This window comes from Sus scrofa, chromosome 15 (assembly GCF_054392235.1).
Source record: "Sus scrofa isolate SSC_HxYL_T2T_F1_AM1 chromosome 15, Sscrofa_HxYL_maternal_Yorkshire_Landrace_v2.0, whole genome shotgun sequence".
NCBI classification, from domain to species: Eukaryota; Metazoa; Chordata; class Mammalia; order Artiodactyla; family Suidae; genus Sus; species Sus scrofa.
The window spans coordinates 130,243,358-130,267,382 of NC_139397.1; the positions used below are offsets into that span (position 1 = coordinate 130,243,358).

At 33.1% G+C, this 24,025-nt stretch overlaps 1 protein-coding gene across 21 annotated transcripts in view; it reads left to right on the forward strand.

The window, feature by feature from the left end:
* Positions 1-24,025, forward strand: part of SPAG16 (sperm associated antigen 16) — a 959,311-nt gene that overhangs the window by 61,750 nt on the left and 873,536 nt on the right. For 4 of the 21 annotated variants that reach the window (XM_084999015.1, XM_021076088.2, XM_084999020.1 and 1 more), the window contains one exon: positions 10,847-14,325. The exons of 13 other annotated variants lie outside the window; for them this stretch is intronic. In XM_084999015.1, the coding sequence (XP_084855141.1) occupies positions 10,847-11,083 (237 nt within the window). In that variant the 3' untranslated portion in view covers positions 11,084-14,325. Of the gene's footprint in view, positions 1-10,846; positions 14,326-24,025 lie in introns of those variants that run through there. 4 more of the 21 variants (XR_014829285.1, XR_014829286.1, XM_084999022.1 and 1 more) reach the window with 3 other exon arrangements.

Consider the following 24,025-nt stretch of genomic DNA (forward strand, 5'->3'; position numbering starts at 1 on the left):
GGCTAGGAATTTCAGTACTCTGTTAAATAGAAGTGAGGAGGATGGGCATCCTTGTCTAGGTCCTGATTTTAGATGAAAAATTTTCATCTTTTCAATGTTGAGTATGATGTTTGCTGTGGGTTATTAAACAGCCTTTAGTGTTGAGATATGTTCCCTCATACTAACTTTGATGAGAGTTTTTATCATGAAATGTTTGTGGAATTTTGTCAAATGCTTTTTCTGCATCTGTTGAGATGATATGGGTTCTGTCATTCCTTTTAACGTGCTGTATCACAGGATTGATTTGCAAATATTGAACCATCCCTCATCGCTGGAATAAATCCTACTTGATTATGGAGTGTGATCTTTTTATATATTGTTGAATTCAGTTTGCTAATATTTTGTTGAATATTTTTTCATCTATATTCATCAGAGATATTGGCCTGTAATCTTGCTTTGTAGTTTTTTATCTGGTTTTGGTATCAGGATAACTGTGGCCCTGTAGAATGAATTTGAGAGTGTTCCATCCTATTCAGTTTTTTGGAATTGTTTGAGAAGGATAGGTATTAGCTCTTCTTCGTATGTTTAGTACAATTCTCCTGTGATGCTATTCAGTTTTTTATTGCCAATGCATTCACTACCTGTGATCAGTCTCCTCAGATTGTCACTTTTTCCTAATTCAGTTGGCACGTTTTAGGTTTCTAAAAATTTGTCCATTTCTTCTCAGTTGTCCATTTGTTTCCATATAAATATTTGTAATATTTTTAAGTGTTTTTTGTTTCTTTTTTGGTTTTGGTTATTATTTCTCCTCTTTCATTTCTTATTTTATTTGGATCCTCTCTTTTTTGTCTCTTTGTTTTTTCATCTTTTTAGGGCCGTACCTGCAGCATATGGAAGTTACTAGCAACACAGGATCCAAGCTGCTTCTGTAATCTACACCAAAGCTCAAAGCAAAGCCGGATCCTTTAACACACTACTTGAGGCCTGGGACGAGCCCATGTCCTCATGGATACTAGTCAGGTTTGTTACCACTGAGCCACAAGGGGATCTCCTCTCTCTTTTCTTCTTGTTGAGCATGGCTAGACGTTTATCAATGTGTTTATCTTCTTGAAAAATCAACTCTTGATTTCAGTAATCTTTTCTATTGATTTTTGGTCCTTTTGAAAATGTATTTCCTCTTATTTTCTTGCTTCTGCTGATTTTTTTTTCTTTTTAGATTTTCTAATTTGCTTACATGTTAATTTAAGTTGTTTATTTGAGATGCTTCTCATTTATTGATGTATTCCTGTATTGCTAATATTGCTAAAAACTTTCCTCTTGGAATTGCCTTTGCTGAGTCCCTTAGATTTTGGAAAGTTGTGTTTCTGTTTTCATTTGTCTCAGGGTAGTCTCTGATTTCCTCTTTGATTGCTTCATTGGCCCATTGATTTTTTTTTTTTTTTTTACATTTGAAGTAGTAGTTCTCTTCCCCATTCTTTACTAGTTGCCTTCAAGTGGGATGTAATTTTCACTGTATTAGTTTTAAAAAGTAAGACTTTAGGATATAATTGTAAAAGCAATATTTTTATATAACTTACTGTCCTTTAAGCTGCTTAGTGGAGATTATCTGTTGTCATTGGTGAAAATTCTGTGCAGGCTTCATTGATATTTATTAGTTAATTCTATGTTGACCTTAAGTTTTAAAACATAAACCTCAGATCAATAAAGATATTCAGCGTTGTGTAGTATCAAAGCTCCACATTTGATACAAATTAAATCCTCTCCCAATTCTTTCAAAAGCTGGGCCTTCTTTGGGCTAGATACTTTCAGGAGTAAGGGGTGGTGGTAGTAGTGGTGTGTGATTCTTCCTTTTTTTTTTCCTATCTAGTTAGTTAACTAGCAAGGTTGAAATTAGAAAAAGGAGGAGGATTTCCTGTCATGGCTCAGTGGTTAACGTGAGCATCCGTAAGGATGTGGGTTCACTCCCTGGCCTCGTTCAGTGGGTTAAGGACCATGCGTTGCCTTGAGCTGTGACCCCTAATCTGGGAATCTCCATATGCAGTGGGTGTGGCCCTAAAAAAAAAAAAAACGAAAAGGAAAGAAAAAGGATGAAAATGGAGTTCCTGTTGTGGCTAAGCAAAATGAATCTGACTTGTATTCATGAGCTTGCGGTTTCGATCCCTGGCATTGCTCAGTTGCTTAAGGATCTGGCATTGCCCTGAGCTGTGGTATAGGTCGAAGACATGGCTTGGATCTGGCGTTGCTGTAACTGTGGCATAGGCCGGTGTCCATAGCTCCGATTTGACCCCTAGCCTGGATGCCATGGGTGAGGCCTTAAAAAGACCAAAAAAAGAAAAAAAAAAAAAAAAAAAGAAAAGAAAAGAAAGAGAAAAAGAAGGAACTATGAACTATAAAGGGAATAGAAAAGTTGTTCTTTGATTCAAACTACAGTATAGTGGCTTATGGTTCTTGAACCTGGTAGATACGAAAAGCTATTACCCTCATGGACACTTTCATGGGCTCTTTAGACACCCCTACCAACTCTACTGAGGAAGTTCCTTATCTGGAGCAGTACTTCCCCTTGGGTCAACCTCCATATTCTCCCTGGTGGTATACTTCATAGTTTCTTCTGCTTGGGTCTTTTTTTTCTGTCAAGCTGCCCTCTTAGTTGAATTTGTTATTTTGAAAATTTGATTCATCATTTCTAAGATTTCTTTCTTTTCTTTTTTTTTTTTTTTTTTTTTTGTCTTTTCTAGGGTTGCTCCCACAGCACATGGAGGTTTCCAGGCTAGGGGTCGAATCGGAGTTGTAGCCGCTGGCCTACGCCAGAGCCACAGCAACGCAGGATCTGAGCTGAGTCTTCGACCTACACCACAGTTCATGGCAACGCCAGATCCTTAACCCACTGAGCAAGGCCAGGGATCAAACCCACAATCTCATGGTTCCTAGTCAGATTCGTTAACCACTGAGCCACGACAGGAATTCCCTCTAAGATTTATTTCTTATTCTCCAATTAATCCTTTCTCATAGATGTCTATTGTGTCTTCATTGATGTTATATTTACTTCAGTCTCCTTGAAGTAGAGAGACTTTTTTTAAAACAAAAAAGAATTTCTGCTCCCTGAATATTTTTCTCTGTTTTCTCCAGAGTCTGTTTATCTTTATCCTTATATTTTATTTCATTTGTTATAGTTATTTCTTCAAATGACTACAGATCAATGGTTGAGTGTTTATATTCATGACTTCCAGACTAGATTAGGTTATAAAGTTGTTTCAGGTCAGTAGTTAAAGATATTCAGTTCCCTGTCATCATCAAAACTCCAAACTGTCTTGAGTTTCTTCGACATTGAAAGATGTGTAAAGGCTGACTGTGGGCTCTTGATAAATGAGTAAGAGTCAGCTGCCAGGAACATTGGAGCAGAGCAGGCAGGAAGGCTGGGCAGGCTGCAGCTCCAACAGTAGCCAAATGAATACAGAAATTTTGGAACATTAGAATTAAAACACATTAGCATATTTTACTGAAGCTGCCTTTCCTTTCCCTTACCCCCAGCCTCAGATCCTACCATTTTTCTCCAGTGGCAAAGTGCCAGATCTTGTGTGTGTGAGGAGTGCTCTGGTGTCACTCCAAGCTTTGCTTTTCCCTCCAGTCCCAACACATATGTGTACATCTCTTAAGATAGTTTGCCTGCTTTCATTAGAGATAGATTCTAGGGTTTTAGTCTATATGCAAAAGCTTTATCATGTGTTCTCTATATAAAAGTGAAGAAGAAATAAGGTAGGAGGAACCTTTTATTCACTTTTGCAAAATTTAAAAACAGTTAATTAATGACTTTTTCTGATGTTTCGCCTTTTCATTCAGGCAGAATGAGGAAAACATTTAGGGTTTAAATCAGAAAAGAACTGCTTTAGATCATTTGAACAAAATAACACGTGGAATTGGTTCCATAGGTTATATGTTTTTGCTGGAAACCATTTTTTAAAGTTTTTTAAAGTTATTATCAAGGAAATATTGATACTTTTTATCCACATGGATAAGAACTGAGGCTATATTGGGAAGGGTATGTAAACACTGCAATACAACAAAATTTTCAGTATATTTTATATCATACATTTATACATCAAATTGAGAAATAAATACTATTATGTTTAGAAATATTCCTGTTATCTTTATACTTAACTAAAATCTAAGAATCTTATTAAAGGATAAATTAAAAAGCCTATAATAAAATTTGTAGATTATGCAATTTGTAGATTATGATTAAACAGCTGGTTTAGTAATATCAGAGCTTATTATAAGAAAAACTTTAGATAAATTTTAGATGTTTCCCTTAAAATAACTTTCAATTGCAATTAACAATATATGTTACATTTAAAAAATCATTTAATTTTATTAATCAGTAATACATGTAATATAGGAATGACTTTTCAAAACCCAGCTTATACTACCAATATAGCCATTAAAATAGCTCCTTTCTCATAAGCTGTGGGAGAGTTTTCATATGCTATTGATTAATTTTTTTATTTGTCCTTTAATCATAACTTCTTTTAGGTCTTTAGAAATTGTGTGTGGGTGAGTTTATCTTTTGTTAAGGGAGAAAAGTTATGTTATTTTTTGTCCTGAGTTTAATACTTTTATAATTTATTCTTGTATGAGTTACCTATCACAGTCTAGTTTCCTTCAGCATAGCTTCTATTAACATACTGTAGCATATACTTTAGCAGAAACTGTTTTAATAGAGTATGAATTATTTTGAAGCCTATTCTCTGTGTCAAATCCAGATCTACCACTTACTACCTATACAAATCTGGGCAAATTACCTAACTTGTATGCTGTATAAACTAGGAAGGATTACCTAACCTGTATCTTTATAAATTAGGAAGAATGATATGTGTGTCAAAGGGTTTTTGTCATGATTCAATGAAATATCATATGTAATATATCTAGACCAGTGCCTGTTAGAACTCAAACCCATGAAAGGGTAGTATTTCTGTACAAAGAGTTATTTATCAGGAGAAGATAAATAAAAATTAATTGCTAATATTGCTTTATTCTTTTAAACATGAGTGGGTAACACTGAATAGAAGTATATTAAGACTTCTAGATTTATTACCCTTTAACCATCTTTGTCATTTTATTATATGGTAACCTGTATATATTTTAGCAGTAGCTTTCATTGATTGTAAGCATGGTTTCCCTGTTTCAGATTATATCCACACTGAGATATGTACATTAAAGCATTTTGGTGGTTAATTTTGACTTTCTTATTGTTTGCATGTTTCTTGTTATTTGTTTGAAAGTGCTACTATGCTTATAAAATTCTACACAACTCTCGACTTCATTAGGGGCTATTTTATATTTTGATTCACTTAGTGAAAACATGACATCTTATGTAATATCTTTATCCTATATGTTGGTGTTTCTATAAAATAGTTTATAGTTTAAGTATAGCAATATGAAAATGTGAATTAAGGTCCCCTTACCTCTGATGTATCAGTGCATGTCATCACCTTGTGGTATTCCACACTGATGCTAATGGTGCACTTCAAGAGCGATTAAACGCACTTACATGCAGATACCTTGCTTTATTACAGTGAGTTTAGTCGCAGTTAATAGAGTAGTCACGAATACTGCTAAGCAATTATTACTACTATTTTTTGCCCAAAGTAATTCTTTGAGCAAAAAATTCTGCTCAGAATTCTGATTCTGGTATCAGCTAAGGATCTGGTTGTCATTTTGCCAATAATTATGAATATGACATTAAGATGTTAAATCATTCTATTTAGCATCCTTAAAGTTGCAGAAAAGGAAATTAGTTTTGCATTATTTTTAGAGTTTAGAAATAAGGAACATATTAAAAAGTCTAAAATCCTGTGCAAATGGGAATTTTAATGCCTTTAATTTGATAATAATGTTGAATAACTATCTTCAACAGTTGCAATAATTCATTAAAAATCCCAGATGAAATATATTAATCAAAATATTTATTCATAATATCATGCCATGTTAAATACATAAGGATTAAGCCAACCTGTTTATAATTCTGTTCTGAGTAGAAAATCAAATAAATAGAAATACATTATTACACTAAATATATTCTGCCTTACATAAAAAGAAGTAAATAATAATAACAAAAAAGTAATTAAGAAATACTAATTATTCTGTTTTTTAACTCTATTTGAATTATGCATAAGCATGAATGATTTAGAAAATACAAAAATGAAATTGCAATGAAAAATACTTAGGATTTTACAACATTTTGAAAACTTCAGTCAATATCAGTATCTATGATGTTTGTATTTTAAAATTACACTTTATGAAAAATTGTAGATTTATGTATTAAAGATACCACAATTTAAAATATAAATGTGGGGAGTTCTCATTGTGGCACAGTGGAAACAAATCTGATCAGTATCCATGAGGATGCAGGTTCCATCCCTGGCCTCACTCAGTGGGTTGGGGATCTGCTGTTGCTGTGAGCTGTGATGTAGGTCACAGATGTGGCTCAGATCTTGTGTTGCTGTAGCTGTAGGCCAGCAGCTGTAGCTCTAATTCGACTTCTAGCCTGGAAACTTCCATGTGCCATGGGTGCAAAAAAAAATATATATATATGCATATATTATATATATGTATAAATGTGTTCAAGTTATATTTCCTTAATTTAAATATACTATGAGTAAATTTAACTATAATAAACATATAAATTGCATATTATCTACATTTACATAAATATGTAAATAACATAACTGCAAGTTATATACTATATATGTAGTGTTATACAATTTGCTTTTTTCTTTTGGTCTTTTGTCTTTTTTTTTTTGTTGTTGTTGTTGTTGTTGCTATTTCTTGGGCCGCTCCCGCGGCATATGGAGGTTCCCAGGCTAGGGGTTGAATCGGAGCTGTAGCCACCGGCCTACGCCAGAGCCACAGCAACGCGGGATCCGAGCCGCGTCTGCAACCTACACCACAGCTCACGGCAACGCCGGATCGTTAACCCACTGAGCAAGGGCAGGGATCGAACCCGCAACCTCATGGTTCCTAGTCGGATTCGTTAACCACTGCGCCACGACGGGAACTCCGCTTTTTTCTTTTGGTATCTTGTTTCTAAGTCTTTTCCCTGTTCTTCTATGTAGCTGTAATTCATTTCACACATATACTTTCCTGTTCAGTTATTCATGGATGTTCAGGTTGTTTCAAACTCTTGGTTCAATAACCAGTGATGCCATGAGAATTCTTGTACACGCATTTCCAGGTGCACAGAGGCAAGTTTTTCTGTAGCATATTAATCTAAGACTAGAATTGCTGGAGAGATAAGGATTTTACTAGATGGTGTCATGTTTTTTTCGAATTAGTTGGACATGTCTACAAACCCATGCGTGGTTTCTATTATTCTGTGTCCTTTCCGGAACTTGGTATTGGGCTCTTTGTTTTTGCCAGTCTAATGAGTAAAATATGTTACCTTATGGATCTTAATTTTTACTTTTCTTGTTAATAATTAAATTGAATATGCTTTCTTTCGTTTATAGGAAATTCATGTTAGCTTCTTCGAAGTGTTTGTTCATATATTTTGCCTATTTTTCTGTTAGTTTCTTGATCTTTGAAGAGTAATTTGCAATATATTTTAGGTTCTAATTCCTTGATCAGATGCATGAATTTATATATTTTAACCTAGACAGTGACTTATGTTTTCTGTTTGTTTATAGCGTCTTTTAATGAATATAAGTTCTTCATTTTGTTATGTTCTTACACATTAAATACACACTATTTTAATTTTTAACTTCATTTTTTTTGCTTTATAAGGGCTGCACCCACGGCATAGGGAAGTTCCCAGGCTAGGTGTTGAATCAGATCTACAGGTGCTGGCCTATGCCATAGCCACTGCCAGCCTCTGCCACAGCCACAGCAACATGGGATCTGAGCCACATCTGCGACCTACACCACAGCTCAGGGCAATTCCTAATTCTTAACCCACCGAGCAAGGCCAGGGATCAAACTCACATCCTCATGGATCCTAGTCGGGTTCGTTAACCACTGAGCCAAGAAGGGAACTCCTCAATTTTTATTTTTAAAGGAGTAACCCAGAAAAAAGTTCTTCATTTTACTGTAGTCAAATTTCTTTTATGGTGACCCTTACTGTCCCGTGTTTAAGAGATCTTTCCTAACCCGAGATTAGAATGCTTTGCTGGAGTATTTTCTTTTAGTATTTTCGTTGTTTTTTTTTTTTTTTTTCTTTATCAAATATTTGCATATAATTCATGAAAATATAGACATTTTCTTACATAAATACAATGTAATTTTTAAAATCAATAAATTAACATTGATTTAGTACTCTCATTTAATCTACAGTATTTATTTAAAATTTTGTGTTCCACTAATGTCTCTAATTTTTTTAAACCCAACGTTTTTATTTTGAGGTAGTTGCAGAGTCACATTCAGTTGTAAGAAATAATACAGAGAGACCTCCTATGCTCTTTAGCTACTTTCCTTCAGTGGTAACATTTTGTAAAAGTAAAGTACAATATCACAATCCCATATTGAAGTGATACAGTCAAGGTGTAGAATAGTTGCATCACCAAAAGGATCCCTGGTATTACTATTTTATAGTCATATTCACTTTCCAATACTCCACTTCTCTAGTCCCTAACCCTAGACAGCCACTAATCTCTTTTTCAAATCTATAGTGTTGTCATTTCAAGATTGTTATTGAAAATGGAATCATAAATATTTAACTTTTGGGGGTTGACTTTTATACTCAGCATCATTCCCTTGAAATTCATCCAAGCTGTTGCATGGATTAATAGTTATTTTTCTTGCTGTGTAGTTATTAATTATTTTTCAAATATTTGATAGAATTCTCCAAATACCATTTGGGCTTGATGATTTCTTTTTGGGGAGATTTTAAATTATAATTTTAGTTTTTTAAATAGTTATAGGGATATGTTTATTATTTCATTTCAATTGAGTTTAAGTAGTTTGTGATTTTTGAAATTGTTAAATTTATGACAATAAATTTGCATAAAGTTGTTCATAACATTCCCTTATTATACTTTTAATAGCCATATGATCTACAGTGAGAGCCTTTATTCTAGTATGCTTGATATTTTTTTGTTTATATCTTTTCCCTTTTTTTTTTTTTTTGTCAATCTTGCTGGATAGAGTTTTATCACTTTTACTGACTCAAAAATAACTACCTTTTTGTTTCATGATTTTCTAAATTGTTTTCGTGTTTTCAATTTCATTGATTTCTGCTTTTAAGTTTATTATTTCCTTTATTCTTCGTCCAGCTTTGAGTTTCGTATGTTCTTTTTTTCAACATTTTTGAATTAGAAACTCAAATTATTGACTTGAGATAATAATTACTCTTTTGTAATGTAAGCATAAAAGTGCTGTAAATGGCCCTCTCAACACTGCTTTAGCTGCATACCACTTATTTTGATATGTTACTTTCATTTTCATTCAGTTCTATGTATTTTGTTTCTATTTTATTTGAGATTTCCTCTTTGACCTATGGATTATTTAGAAGTGTGTTGTTTAATTTCCATATGGTTAAGAGATTTTCTTGTTTTCTTTTGTTATTGATTTCTGGTTTGATTTGGTTATGGTCAGAGAATTCACTACCTTTTGTTTTTCGATTAGGAGTCTGACCTGAGTTAAACTTATGTTTGGGAGATAGAAGTAAAATATCCTCCTGCTGTGCTGTTCCTTCAGTTTTGGTATCTTGAACTAGTTAACCTTATTTCCAAATTTTGAAGTTCTACTTTCATTGTGTCTTGTACTATTTTCATGGCCTATAGTTCTTAGTAGGAAAGAGTAGGGGAAGAAATAAGTGTCCTCTATCTTATCTCAATGGGATGTCTCATCATAAAATTGTACTTTCCAATTGTAGTATTGAAATTGCCCCAAAATTGAATTCAAATTCATTTACCTTGAAATTGAATTTTCTTTATGTGGAGTATAGTTAAGAATCAAGTTTCACTTGCTTTCACTTAAATAATTGCTTATCCAAGCACAGTTTATTATACAGTTTTTCTTTTTCTCAGTGGTCTGCAAGTACCAGATCTGTCATTTAACTAGTCTCTGTGTATACTTGGGTTTGCTTTTGGACGTTATGCTCCATTGGTCAATTTGTTTAGTTCTGTGTCAGAACCATATTTTTTTGAGTAAATGTGAGTTGTAGTGTGTAAGTTTAAGGTATGTAGTGTTTTACTTTGATACGTTTATGTATTTTAATTTGTCAAGATTGTGGTAATTATCACATTACATTATTATACTACAATATTATTGTCTATTTTAATTATACTATGCGTTAGATCTCTATGACTTATTTACTACTTATTATATAAATTTGTATCCTTAAACATCATAGCTTATTCCACCTCCCATCTAAGAGTAGCCACCATATTCTCCATTTTTTTTTAAAGTGTAACTTTTTTAGATTCCACATATAAGTGATATTCATTTAGTATACTGTGCTTTAAAATATAACAGTTTTTAGTAAGTATATCTTAGGTCAATTCCCTCAGCGTTATTCTTGTTATTCAGAAGTATTTTAGCTATTCTATAATTCTCCATAAATTTTTAAATGGGCTTGCTAAATTCCTAAAAAATTTTTTCTTGAGAACATTATTAGCATAGTTTTGGTTTTCTAGATTGATGGAGAGATAACTAGCATCTTTATGATATTGAGTCCTTCAGTGCATGAATAAACATGGTTTACCTCCCCATTTATTTGGATTTTACAAAATGCCTTTCAGATAACATTTTTATACTTCTTTCATATAGATATTGTACATGTTTTTGTTAAGTATAATTCTAAGTACCTTATAATTTTTGCTATTGTAAATGATATTTACAAGTAGTTTAAATAACTTGTCCCTTTGTCGGCTTTGAGGCCTCCTTCAACAGAAGCCAAGAGGGTGCCTGTGAGCTCAGTGCAAGATCAGCCCTCTGTCCAACTCCACACCTCCATCATCAGGAGTGGAGAGGGAACTCTAAAACTCGGAATAAGATCACACCTCCGCAGGACATCACTGGCAGGAGACAACAGAGCGCCCAAGTGCTCAGAATAAGACCACCCATCTACCAGTCTTCGTGCCTCTGTCAGCAGGAGCCAAAGGGGAGAATCTGAGCAACACTTGTTTCTGGCCTCTTCCCCAGTCTTTTTCTTCAGCACCTGTTTTATTTTGTTCTTTTTAGTCTTCATAAAGAGCCTAGAACGCCTAGTTCATCATTTATTCCAGAACTCTAATCCTCCTTGAGGCTCCTCATGTCACTTTTTCTGACCCAATCTCTTCTTCTCCTTTCCTGACTCCCGAATCTTTTTCTCTGGAACTCAGGATCATTGATGAGCACAGTCCTCTGTATTATCAACTTCTACTGTGAATGTTCCGTTCACTTTCTGTGCTAATTAAAATTTAGCTTTTCCCTGCTTATAGTTCTTCCTGATGTGAGGAAGATTCTGGTAAATGTTTAATAATCAGCTCTTTTTGGGGAAAAAGCCTTGATTTGTAGTATTTCTCAGTTTCTGTGCTATGAATACTTATGCCATAGCCATTCAAACTACCGTCTTACTTCACCAAAGGTGAAATTGAGAAGAGATGTCTGTGGTCAGCTCCTCTGAGACAGCTCTGGCATACCATGACCTAAAGCCGTCAGGGGTACTCCACTCTGCTTCCACTCAACCGTAGTACTGGACTTAGAGGTCCCGTACTTGTCCCCTTTGCTCTCCGTGCTACTTTCACTCTCTTCTCCTACCTCATTCATGAGTCCACCTTGCCTTAAATCTCACATCATCAGATTATCTCACTCAATAGTAACTATGTATTACAGGCACTTCTCAGATTATTTATTTATTTATTTTTTTGGTTAAAAAAATCACCATGACATCATCACTTTTGTAAAAATCATTCCTGCCGTAATTCTTATTTATAAATTGACGTGGATGATCCTTCTAACACTTTGAACTTTTATTCCTCAGCATCCTCTCATTTAAGAGATCCTGTTCTCCATCCATTCTCAGCCACTTGCTTCACTTTTGGCCTTGTTATTACCAGTAACTCATAATTTTTCATATCCTCTGCTATTTGCTCCTCATATCCCCAACCTCTTTGTTGAGGTGTTCTGGAGCGAAGTTCTGGGACATCTTCTCTTTGGTGCTGTTACTCCCTAGATCATCTCACCCAGACTCATGGCTTTAAATTAAATTACCTGTATATTAGTGACTCATTAATTTGTGCCTTCAGCTGAGATCTCTTTTCTGTACTCTAGTTTATATATCCAACTGCTTATTTGTACCTTGCCATTAGACATCGGTTCCCCATTAAAGCTCTATCTCCTTCAATATCCTTATCTTAATTAACAGAAACTCTGCCCTTCCAGTTCCCTAACCAAAAATCTCTGGAGTTATCTTTAAGTCATTTATCTTTTACACATTTTGCATCAGATATGAAAAGAAATTATTTTGGTTCCATCTTTAAAAAATATCCACTCTTCCATCTTTTTTTTTTTTTTTCTCTTATCATCTAGCCTGAATTATTGCAATAGCCTCCTAACTGATCTTTCCATTTTTTTTTTCTTTATTTTCCTCCAGGCTTCTTTGAACACAGCAGCACTCTAGCTACTCTGATCCTCTTAAAACATAAATCTACCATAACGTTTCTCTGTTGAAAACTTTCTGGTGGCTTCCTGTCCTTTCCAGAGCTATAGGAGAACTTATAGAGTCTGTGGCCATATGTAGTGTAGCCCTTTTTTTTGTATCTCTCTGACCTCATTTCCAGCTACTCTCCCATCTTTCACTCAGTTGCAGCCACACCAGCCTTTTCCTTGTTTGTAAAACACTCCAGGCATGCCCTGCTTTCAGGCTTTTGCACTTGAGGTTTTCTCTGCCTGAGTTGTCTTCCTTCAGATATCTGAATGGCTCATCCTCTCAAACTCCTTTAAAACTTTAATTAAATTTCTCCTATTACAGAGACCTTCCGTAGCCACCCAATCTAAAATTTAATGCTTCCCCTCATTCCCTTTTCTTTCCTAGATCTCTTTCCTCCTTTGATTTTTTTTTTCCACTTAAGATCTCTTACATATCTTTCTCCTACATCCTATGTTTTACTTATTAACTTGTCTGTTGTATCTCTTCTGCACTAGAATGTAAGCTCCATGGGAGCAGGAATATTTATCTGCTTTATTCATTGCTATATCCTCAGTCTGGCCAATTGTAAGTATTCCATAAATATTCATGTTTGAATGAATGAATAACTGAAAACTGCGCATTCTATTGGTTGCTGTCATATAGAAATAAAATCGATTACTCTGAGTTGCTCTTAAATACAGGGACCTTTGCTAAACTCTCTATTGTAAATTTAGCAAGGTCCCTATATTTAAATTTCATTCTCTCTCTTTGGGCTGATCTTACTAAAGCTGGCATCGTATGAATAATGATATTATCTATGAACAATATAGCTGTGATTTTTTTCTTCTCTAATCCCGGAAAATTTTATTTCTATTTCTTATCTTCGTGCATTGTCTAGGACCTCTATATAAATTGAAAGGGTTGGAATAGGCACTCTTATCCTGTTTTTTTATTTTGGAGGGAATGCTTCTGATGGTTCAACACGAGAAATAATGTTTGTTTTAAATCTTTGGTAGGTATTCCTTATTGGGTTAAAAGTATTTCCTTTATGTGCACATATGCTAAGTTTGTGTTTTATCCTGAATTAGTATTAATTGTTTTATCATAAATGAATGGCAAGTTTTAAAATCATATTTAAGTGTTAATCTTTTATTTTTATGATAAATGAATATTGAATTTTCTGCTTTTGAGATTATTTTCTTCATTAACATTTTAATGTGGAAAATGACATTATGGATTTTGTAATGTAACATTTTCTTTCATTCTTGGAATAAAACTAACATACATCATGTATTATGATTTGTATATCACTGGATCTAGTGCACTGTTTTTTTCTAGGATGCTTATTTCAATTTCATGAATAAAACTGGCCTTTAATTTTCCTTTTTAGGCATTGCCTTTTTATAATTTTGATATCATTAATGAGTTGTGGAATATTCCCTCTTTTTCTCTTCTTTGAAAGAGTTTTTATAATATGGAAGACCTGTGCTTTAAATGTCTGAGTAGAAATCTTAGGTTAAACTAATAGGAGCTGCTATATATTTCTGGGAATATTTTATATTATGAATTCAGATTTTTTAATGTAATAGAACTGTAGAGGTTATTTCTTCTTGAATCAATTTTGGTAAGTTTCAAAGTAATATATTTACATGAAGATGACCATTTTGTCCAAGTTCTAAATTTACCAACATTAAAATATTTGTAGCATTTTTATCAATGAATAAATCTCTCTAATCTCTAATGAATCTATAGTGATATTGTCTTTTTATATTTGACATCTCTTTATCTTCTTCCCTCTTTAGAGTTCTCTCTTCCAAATTCTTCCCACCTTTCATCTGTCTTCTTGAATTTTATTGGTATTTTCAACGATCTAACTTTTGAGTTTTAAATTCTCTATTATATGTCTTTTCTTTTCATTACTTTGTGCTTTCATTGCTATAATTTCCTTCTGTCTACACTCTTTGGTATTGTTCTTTGTTTCTTTTTCCACTTCTTAAGTAGGAGTCATAGTTTATTAATTTTTGACCTTTTCACCATTCTAAATCTTTAACACCATAGATTTTCCCCTAGATTCTATTTTAAGTTCATCCTGCAGGTTTGTATATAGCAGCTTAATTTTTATTCAGTCTTAAGTGTTTTAAGATTTTCATTATGTTTTCTTTTTTTTGATGGTTTATTTAGAGGATATTTTCAAATTTACCTGTGCATGTATTTGAAGTTATCTTTTTTGGCTGTTATATGTTTCTAGTTGAAATAAATTATGGTCAGAATGCATAATTTGTACAAAAGAAATTACTGAAAAATGTTGGGAGTTTCTGTGGCAGAAATCGCTAGTTTTCCAGCAAAATATCTTTTCTTTATTTTATAGTTTTCATCATGTGGCTAGTCATGTAGTTAGACCTTTTATTTCTCAACCTCCTTTATACCTATGTGTGACCAGACACTAAATTTTGCCAGTGGAATGTGCACTTGGTGTGTGACTATTAAGTTATTTTTCAGAAATGTTTGTACCTTCCCCTCATTTTCAAGGAAGGTACTACTTTGATCATTAATACAGAGCTTAATTATGTACTTGTTTTGGCCAATCATAACCTGATTCTCTAACATAACAGGATTGTATGTGCTGCACATTTTGGTTTGCTCTCCTGTACCTCTGCCATGGACATTGGAAAAACAGGTCTCAACTAGTCTGTGGTTCAGTGAAAGACATAAGGATCAGTGCTGTCATAACTAGGTTCCATCCGTATCAGCTGACCTCCATCTGACCCACAAGCCAGATTTAAATGCTTCTTCTTATATACCACTGACAGACTGTGATTCTTATTATATTACACTGATACATGACCCAGTCCCTAAAGGAGCATCAGGCTTGAACTGTTTTATACTCATTTTTCTTCAATTTGTATGGAACAAGGGTATGCCTGTAACCCATCTTTGACCGTTTAGACAGACAGATCAAGACAGTGTCCTAATGGATGAACAAAAGGGAAAGGAATCCTGGTCCATCATGCTCAGCTGTGGATCAACTTTTTTTTTTTTTTTTTTTTTTGTATTTTTAGGGTCACACTTGCAGCATATGGAGGTTCCCAGGCTAGAGGTCCAATTGGAGTGTAGCCACCGGCCTGTGCCACAGCCACAGCAATGTGGGATCTGAGCTGCATCTGTGACCTACACCACAGGTCACGGCAACTCTGGATCCTTAACCCACTGAGCAAGGCCTCCAACCCATGTCCTCATGGATACTAGTCAGGTTGGTTAACCTCTGAACCAAGATGGGTACTCCCAACTTTGATCACTTACTTTGGGAGAATTACTTTTGCGAGGATTATCTTCTATTTGTTTCAACCCACTCTTTTTCAAATATTTCTGTTTTATCAGATTAACTTTTATCCTCTTAGTAAAAATGCTTTATGTTCCATTTTTATTAAGTGTGTGTACTTCAGAAGAATGTGTATTTTCTAACTTTGGAGTTCAGAATTTCATATATATTTCAATAAGTTTTATTTTCATATATTCAGATCTTCTATATCTATATCTTGGGTAACATCAATACTTGAGTAAATTGATGGATTTTTCAGTCTTTTCCTACTCTTTAATCAATTTTTGCTTTATACCTTTTAAGCTATTTTAATAGATGCTAAGTTTAGAATTATATCAACTAGATGAATTGAAACATCATTTGTAATAATCTTTTCTTTCTCTTTTTTCTTTAAAAAATTTAAATACATTTTAAATCAAATTTAATACTATATTTTATGTCTAATATTTTTTTACACACATACATATATGGATTTATCTACATATTTATTCATGTAATTTTTCTGACTTTTTTAAGATTTCATCTTTGCCCTCCCTTTTTTTTTGTCCAGGAGTTTCACCATAATAGATATATTTTTTAGTTTATCTCATGGATATGTTATGATTCCTATGTTTGGGTAGCAGGTGTTTTTTTTCGTTTTGTTTTTTCACTTTTCAAATTTCCCATTCATTACTGCAGTGAGTTTTACTTTTCCTTCATTTTAAAAAATTTATTCCTTCCATGTCTATAATTAGGTGTAGGTTATACTGTATCATTCTATCTTCCATACTTAAACCCCTTTTATATTTTTTATATTCTTCTTTCCTTGTGCTGCATTCTTAGAATGTCTTCATTCTTATCTTCTAATTCTCTGTATTTATCAATCTTTTTTAATCCATCCTTTGTGTTTTTATATGTGAACAAATTTGTCTTTTACTTTTAAAGGCTACATTTGGTTAAGACCATATTTCATAATTCTTGATAATTTCTTGTTGCTTGCATTTGCTTGTGTATACTTTTAATTTATTTAAACAATTTCTATGATTTTATGTCTTTGTTTTATGACTAGCCTACAGCTTAGTTTCTAGATTGCAGTTCTATTTCAGCATTTGTCATCATGGCAATACATTTTTTTGTATGTGCTTACTGTTTATAACTCATATGTTAATTAGCTATTTTCCCTTGAATTTGCCTTCTTCAACTTCTCTTGAGTGTAACAATGCAATAAAATTATGATTTACTTGGATTTTGGTTGTTTTTCAACAGAGGAATCCTTCAGAAGATGTAGTTTAATATATTGCTGAGTCCAGTATTTAATTTTAGCAATCAAGATTCCCATTCTGCATGTCTTTGGAATAACATTATACTAATTGGAATTAAACTATTTTATACTCAGTGGATAAACTGAACTATTGATTAGAATTGCCCTGGAAAAGATGAGAAAGAAAAGGATGGGTTTGGGAAGTGCATTTACTTGGTTAATATAGGAATTGTAGGTATTGAAGTAATGTGAAAAAGGAACTTTAGATTTGAATAACTAATGGAGGTATAAGGTGAAATAAAATTATGAGTAATCACAAGGGAGGTTTAAGTTCCTTTTTTTAATCAATAGCCCAAAATAGTGGATTAGTATGTGTATAGCATATGTTAATACATATATTTGTATATAATGGATTACTATATATAGCATTTTTAATCTTTTTCAATAGTCTCCCATTTTTCAGTTTTTTTTCTACTTCTTATTATGAATCAGACAGTAGAGATTTAGTAGTTGAAGAAAAGGCTGCTCTGACTTTATCCTTTCATTCATTCTCATTGTGGGAGGCCGTGGGAAGGAATGGAGGATACCAAGGAAGATGAGAGAATACCAGTTCTGAGGATTTCTGATGCTAGATTAAATGATTTTTATCCTTAGGAAGAAGAGTAATATTATTTCACTTGTTTTTAAACTTCTAACTTTGGGATATTAATGCACATTATTTTATTTAGCCATATATTAATGTTTATAATTTATATTTAGGTGATTTATGGGATAATTTTATAAACCAGAATAACTCAAAACATTGGATTTTAATTACATAAAATATACATTATAATTACCTTATTTGGATTGAAGAGTATTATGTTATACAGAAAAATCTTGAGTTTAGAAATCATATATACCTTAGCATTGTTGCTCTCAGCACCTCACTAAACCTTTAAGAATCAAAATTTTATCGTTTTTATGCCCTTAATAAATCCTAGCCTACTTTCCATATTAACTTCTCTAAGTTACTTAAGAGTGACATCTGGAAGCACTAATACTTATTTTTATTTTGGCTCTTTACTTTCCACTAGTTTATTCCCTTCCCTACTGGCCTCCAGACTCACCCTTTTTTGGAGAAGGGCTAGTAGCTAAAGTCTGAGATTGATACTACATCACAATGAGATTGTGGAATAAAAAGGAAACACCATGCATAAAATGTAAGAGTAGGAAAAAAATATCTTAACAAGAGGACGTAGATCCAAGAAGGTGAGGTAAACAATAGTGTCACAAAGAATAAATTAGAAGGTTAATTAAAAGTTATTATTAAATTGATATTTTTAAAGATCTAGAGTATTAGGCTTACAGTACTGGGTTCATAAATATCTGTAATATGAGGATCTTTTCAATCTATGATATCAGATACTATTGGGTTATCTTGGATAATGCTGTTAATTAATATGTTGATACAAGAGTGTTAATGATTTTACTGAAGCATAAAAGAACAGATTAATATTGTTACCATTCTTATTGCATTTTCTTAAATATGTATTCTAGAAAAAAATGCTATGCTCTTCTACAGAAGCTCATACACATACTATACACTATACTGAAATGTTCCTATGTTTGTAGTGCTATCCATAAGATTATGTACTATTTCCAAATTTTTGGAGTATAAGGTTGTTGAAATATTGTTCCAATAGTGGATAAAATATCCAATAATGGTTTTTATTCCTAGGAAAATTATTGTTGTGTCTGTGTGTATATGTATTTATGTGTGTATGTAGATACTAACTAAAACACTTGAGCACATAGTATGCTAGGTATTGTACTAGGTGTATTTTATATATATTTCCTAACTTAATTTGTCATATTGAAAATTTAACAACTTTCTTAAAATTATAAAGAAAATTACATATACTATTCAAAGTTATTTACTTTTTTTTTAAAGTATGATTTAAAAAGATTAATTTTAGGAGTTCCCATCGTGGCTTAGTGGTTAACGAAATCCGACTAGGAACCATGAGGTTGCGGGTTCGATCCCTGGCCTTGCTCAGTGGGTTAAGGATCCAGCGTTGCCCTGAACTGTGGTGTAGGTTGCAGATGTGGCTTGGATCCTGTGTTGCTGTGGCTCTGGCGTAGGAACCCCTAGCCTGGGAACCTCCATATGCCATGGGAGTGGCCCTAGAAATGGCAAAAGACAAATAAATAAATAAATAAATAAATAAATAAAAATAAAAAGATTAGTTTTAAAACTAGGTACTTATAGCAGCAAATTCATTTATAATTAAGGTTTCTGATAAATTAGGTTGTTTAAAAAGGATGCTTGAGAGTGAGCTGAAAGATGACAGGGTAAATTAATACAACAGGAACATGTGGTACTCCAAATATCATTCTTCAGTTTCTGGAAGTGTCTCTTAAATATTACCTGGGGGAAAAGACTACCATGTAACAAATTTGACAGTCCTGAGACTGTTGTCCTGTGAGGAAGCTTGCCATATGAAGAGTCCACATAGAGAAAAGAGATAAAGAGGCTAGGCCAGCTGTGCAGCCATCCCATTTGAGGTAGCCAGACATGTGATTGAAGAAGCCTTCTTGAACATTCAGCCAGTCAAGGCCTAAAATAACTCCAGCCCCAAATGCAGTCTGATTATAACTCCAAAAGACACACAGCATGAGCGCCAACCCACCTGAGTCCAGTCAGCCATAAGCAATGATAATACATGGTTGTTTTAAACCAGTAAGTTTAGGGGGGTTTGTTAACATAACAAGGTAATTGTAGTAATTATGAGTACATAGAAAATATTTTGTTAGCATTTGTGAGAGAAAGAATCAGTCTCTATCACTTCAACCTAAAGCAGCAACCTTTCATTGTGGTCATTTTCAAGGGAAGAATATTTACTATTCATGAGGCAATCCCATTCACTTCAGGGTAGAAAGTCAGGTATCTGCTTTATTTTGTTCTACAGACTCTGCTCCCAGCCTCCCTTAGATTTATCTCTAAGATACACAGAATATGCCTACCACTGCTTTTTACTAAAGCTCTTCAGATATTCAATTATATGTGCCTCTGTATCATTTCAGCTTTATTTTGCAGTATCTTCCTAAGACCTTTAACAGTTTCTATACTTTCTGGAGCCCCATTAGGATATTCAAAAATACTGTTGGTTTAACAAGTCCAAGCACACAGTACAGTGGAACTCTAAGGTACAAATCAGTCATTACTGGGTGCTTTGTTATGGGATTTTAGTGTGCATTTTTTCTTTAATTTACTCTAACCTAGATAATCATTGAAATTGTGGTACATTGCAGATTGCTCTATATCATTTAGGATTGGGAATTTTTCTACCTTAATATCTTTTCTTTGAGCAAAGGCAGTATTCTTTAATTGTTCCCTTAGGTGTTAAACATTTTGATTATTGTAATATATACACATGCTCTTAGAACTTTAAATTTCTAGAAATACCAAAGGAGGGAAAATATGCTTAATTTAAAATTGATTACTTGGCAATAACTTTTTTTAATCTAGTTCATCTAATGGTATGAAAATTTAGGAAGCGCTCTTGAATTAATTTTTTATTGCAGAAAATGTATAATTTTCATTTCTTTATAAATGTATTTAATTTTTAGCTTAAATTATATTTTAAATATGAATGTCATTTTGTGGGGTTTTTTTAATTATGAATTTTGGGGTTTTAAAACTCATTTTAAAACAGTAAAATTAATATAAAAATGAAGTGTTCGTGGACAATTATTTTTCTCCCTATCAAAACTATCACATTAGCTTGACAAAAAAAGTGATAAATTTCCAGTCTTGCGACATACTCCTAATACAAAAATTTAAGCATTTTGCCTTCACTAGGAAGCCAAGACAGTTTGATTTATGTTTAATATCAAATAAATAAGAAATAATAACTGTTTGACCTAGATCCTTCTAAATGATGAATGAAAACGTCAAGTTCTAATTTATTTGTACGTCATGTACTATATTTGTGTATAACTAGCTGATGCCACTGTTCCGTTCTTGGTGGAGTGTTCTGTATGATTTTGTAATGCGGTAAATAAAAGTACACTTGACTAAGAATCTGGTGACAGTTTTTTTACTAAGACGTGTTTGTAGGTTTTGACAACAATCTCTTAGGAGCCTATGTCTTTGTTAAACAAAATGTTTTTGGTTTGTATCTTTTTTCCTCACTTTAAATGATTCATTTTTCCTATAGTTAAAAATCTTAAGGTTAATGTTATCTAGTTTAATTTAACTAATAATTTTTCTTATATTTTAATTAATATATTATCTTTTATTAGTATATTAGATAACTAAATAGCAAATTTAATATTCAGGTAACATCTACTCATAATACAGAAAATTGTTATATTATCTAATAAAGTTCGACATCAATTTAATGGCTCTAAGATAGATTTTCAGTATTTTTGAGACTTAATTTTTTTAGAGCAGCTTCAGGCACACAGCAAATTGAGAAGAAGGTACACAGATTTTTCATATAACCTTTCCCCCAAAACACGCATAGCCTCCTCCTCCATTATCATCATCTCCCACCAGAATAGTACATTCATTACAATTGATGAAATTTTGTTGGCCTGTCATAATCGTCAAAGTTCATAGTTTACATTTGGTTCACCTTTGGTGTTATACATTACAGAGGTTGAACAAAAATATAATGAAATGTATCCATCATTATAGTATCATACAGAATATTTTTACTACCTTAGAAATCCTCTGTGTATCACCTTTTCATCTCTCCCTATCCCTATCCCCAGCTCCAGGTAGCCACTGATCTTCCTGTTACTATAGTTTTGCCTTTTCCAGAATGTCATGTAGTTGCAACTGTATCGCTTGTAGCCTTTTTATTTTTATCTTTTGCTTTTTAGGGCCACACCCATGGGATATGGAGATCCCCAGGATAAGTGTTGAATCAGAGCCATGGCCCTTGGCCTCCGTCACAGCCACAGCAACGCAGGATCTCAGCAGCATCTGCGACCTACACCACAGCTCACGGCAACCCTGGATCCTTAACCCCCTGAGAAGGGCCAGGGATTGAACCTGTTTCCCTGTGGATCCTTGTCGGGTTCGTTACCACTGAGCCACGACAGGAAATCCCAAGCTTGTAGCCTTTTTAGATTGCTTTCTTTCACTTAGTAATATGCATTTCCTCCATGCATATTACTTGGTTAAATAACTTATTTTTAGTGCTGAGTATCACTCCATTGTCTGGATGTACCACAGTTTATTTGTCCAGTCACCTACTGAAGGACATCTCAGTTGCTTCCAAGTTTTGGCAGTTATGCACAAAGCTACTATAAACATCTCTGTTCTGGTTTTTGTGTTGCTATTTGTTTTCAACACTTTTGAATAAAAAATGGTTACCCAAATGTCCAAGGGATGTGATTGCTGAATTGTATATTAAGACTTTGTTTAGTTTTGTAAGAATCTGCCAAAATATTTTCTAAAGTGGCTGTAGTATACTACATTCCCACCAGATTGTTTGCTTCACGAACTTATCAGCATTTAGTGTTGTCAGTGTTCTGGATTTTAACTGTTCAAATTAGTGTGCAGTGGTATCTCGTTGTTTTAATTTGCATTTTCCTGATGGCATATGATGTGGAGTTTTTTTTCATATTTTTATTTGCACTCTGTCTATCTCATTTTGTGTGGGATTTGTTAAGGTCTTTGGTAATTTTTTTAACTGGGTTGTTGGATTTTTTATAAAGTTCAAGAGTTCTTTGTATATTGTGGATGACAGTCTTTTATAAAATGTATGCTTTCAAATATTTGCTACCAGTCAGTGGCTTGTGTTACTCTCTTCTCCTTGTCTTTTGCAGAGCAGAAGCTTTTAGATTTAATGAAATCTAGTTTATCAATTTTTTTCTCTCATTGATCATGCCTTTGATACTGCATATAAAAATGCATATCATACTCTAGGTCATCTGCGTTTTCTCCTGTGTTATTTTTTTAGAAGTTTTATAGTTTTGTGTTTTACATTTAAGTCTGTGACCCATTTTGAATTAAGTTTTCTGAAGGGTGTAATGTCTTTGTCTAGATACGTTTTTGGTGGATGTCCAGTTTTTTCAGCACCGTTTGTTGAAAAGACTATCTTTGCTTCATGGTATTTGCCTTTGCTGTTTTATAAGAGATCAATTAACTATATTCATGTGGATCTATTTCTAGGATCTTTATTTTGTTTCATTCATCTATTTATTCTTTTGTGAATACTATACTGTCTTACTGTACTTTATAGTGTGTTGAAGATGTGTAATGTCAGTCTTTCAACTTTGTTTTCTTCTTCAATGGTATGTAGCTACTCTGCATTTTTTGTAGCTCTATATTTATTTTAGAATTAGTGCTTCAGTAACTACAAATTACCTTGCCTGGATTTTACTTAGCATTGCACTAAATCTATAGATTAATTTATAAAAAATTGACATTTTGATGATATTTAGTAATCCTATTCATGAACATGGAATATCTCTCTATATATATATTGTTCTTTGATTTTTGTTTATCAGTTTTGTAGTTTTCCTGATGTAGATCTTGTACATCTTTAGTTTGATTTATACCTAAGCATTTCATTTTCAGGGGTGCTAATGTAAATATAATATCTTTAATTTCAAATTTTACTTGTCCATTTTTGTTATATAGGAAAGTTATTGTCTTTTGTGTATTAATCTTGTGTCCTGAAATCTTGCTATAATTGCTTATTAGTTCCAACAGTTTTCTTTTTTTGGTCAATTTTTATGCCTTATCTGCATAGACAGTCATCTGTGAACAAAGACAGTTTTATTTATTCCTTCTCAATCTCTATATCCTTTATTTCTTTTTCTCACCTAACTGTATTAGCAAAGACTTACACTGTGATGTTGAAAAGAATGATGAGACAGGACATCC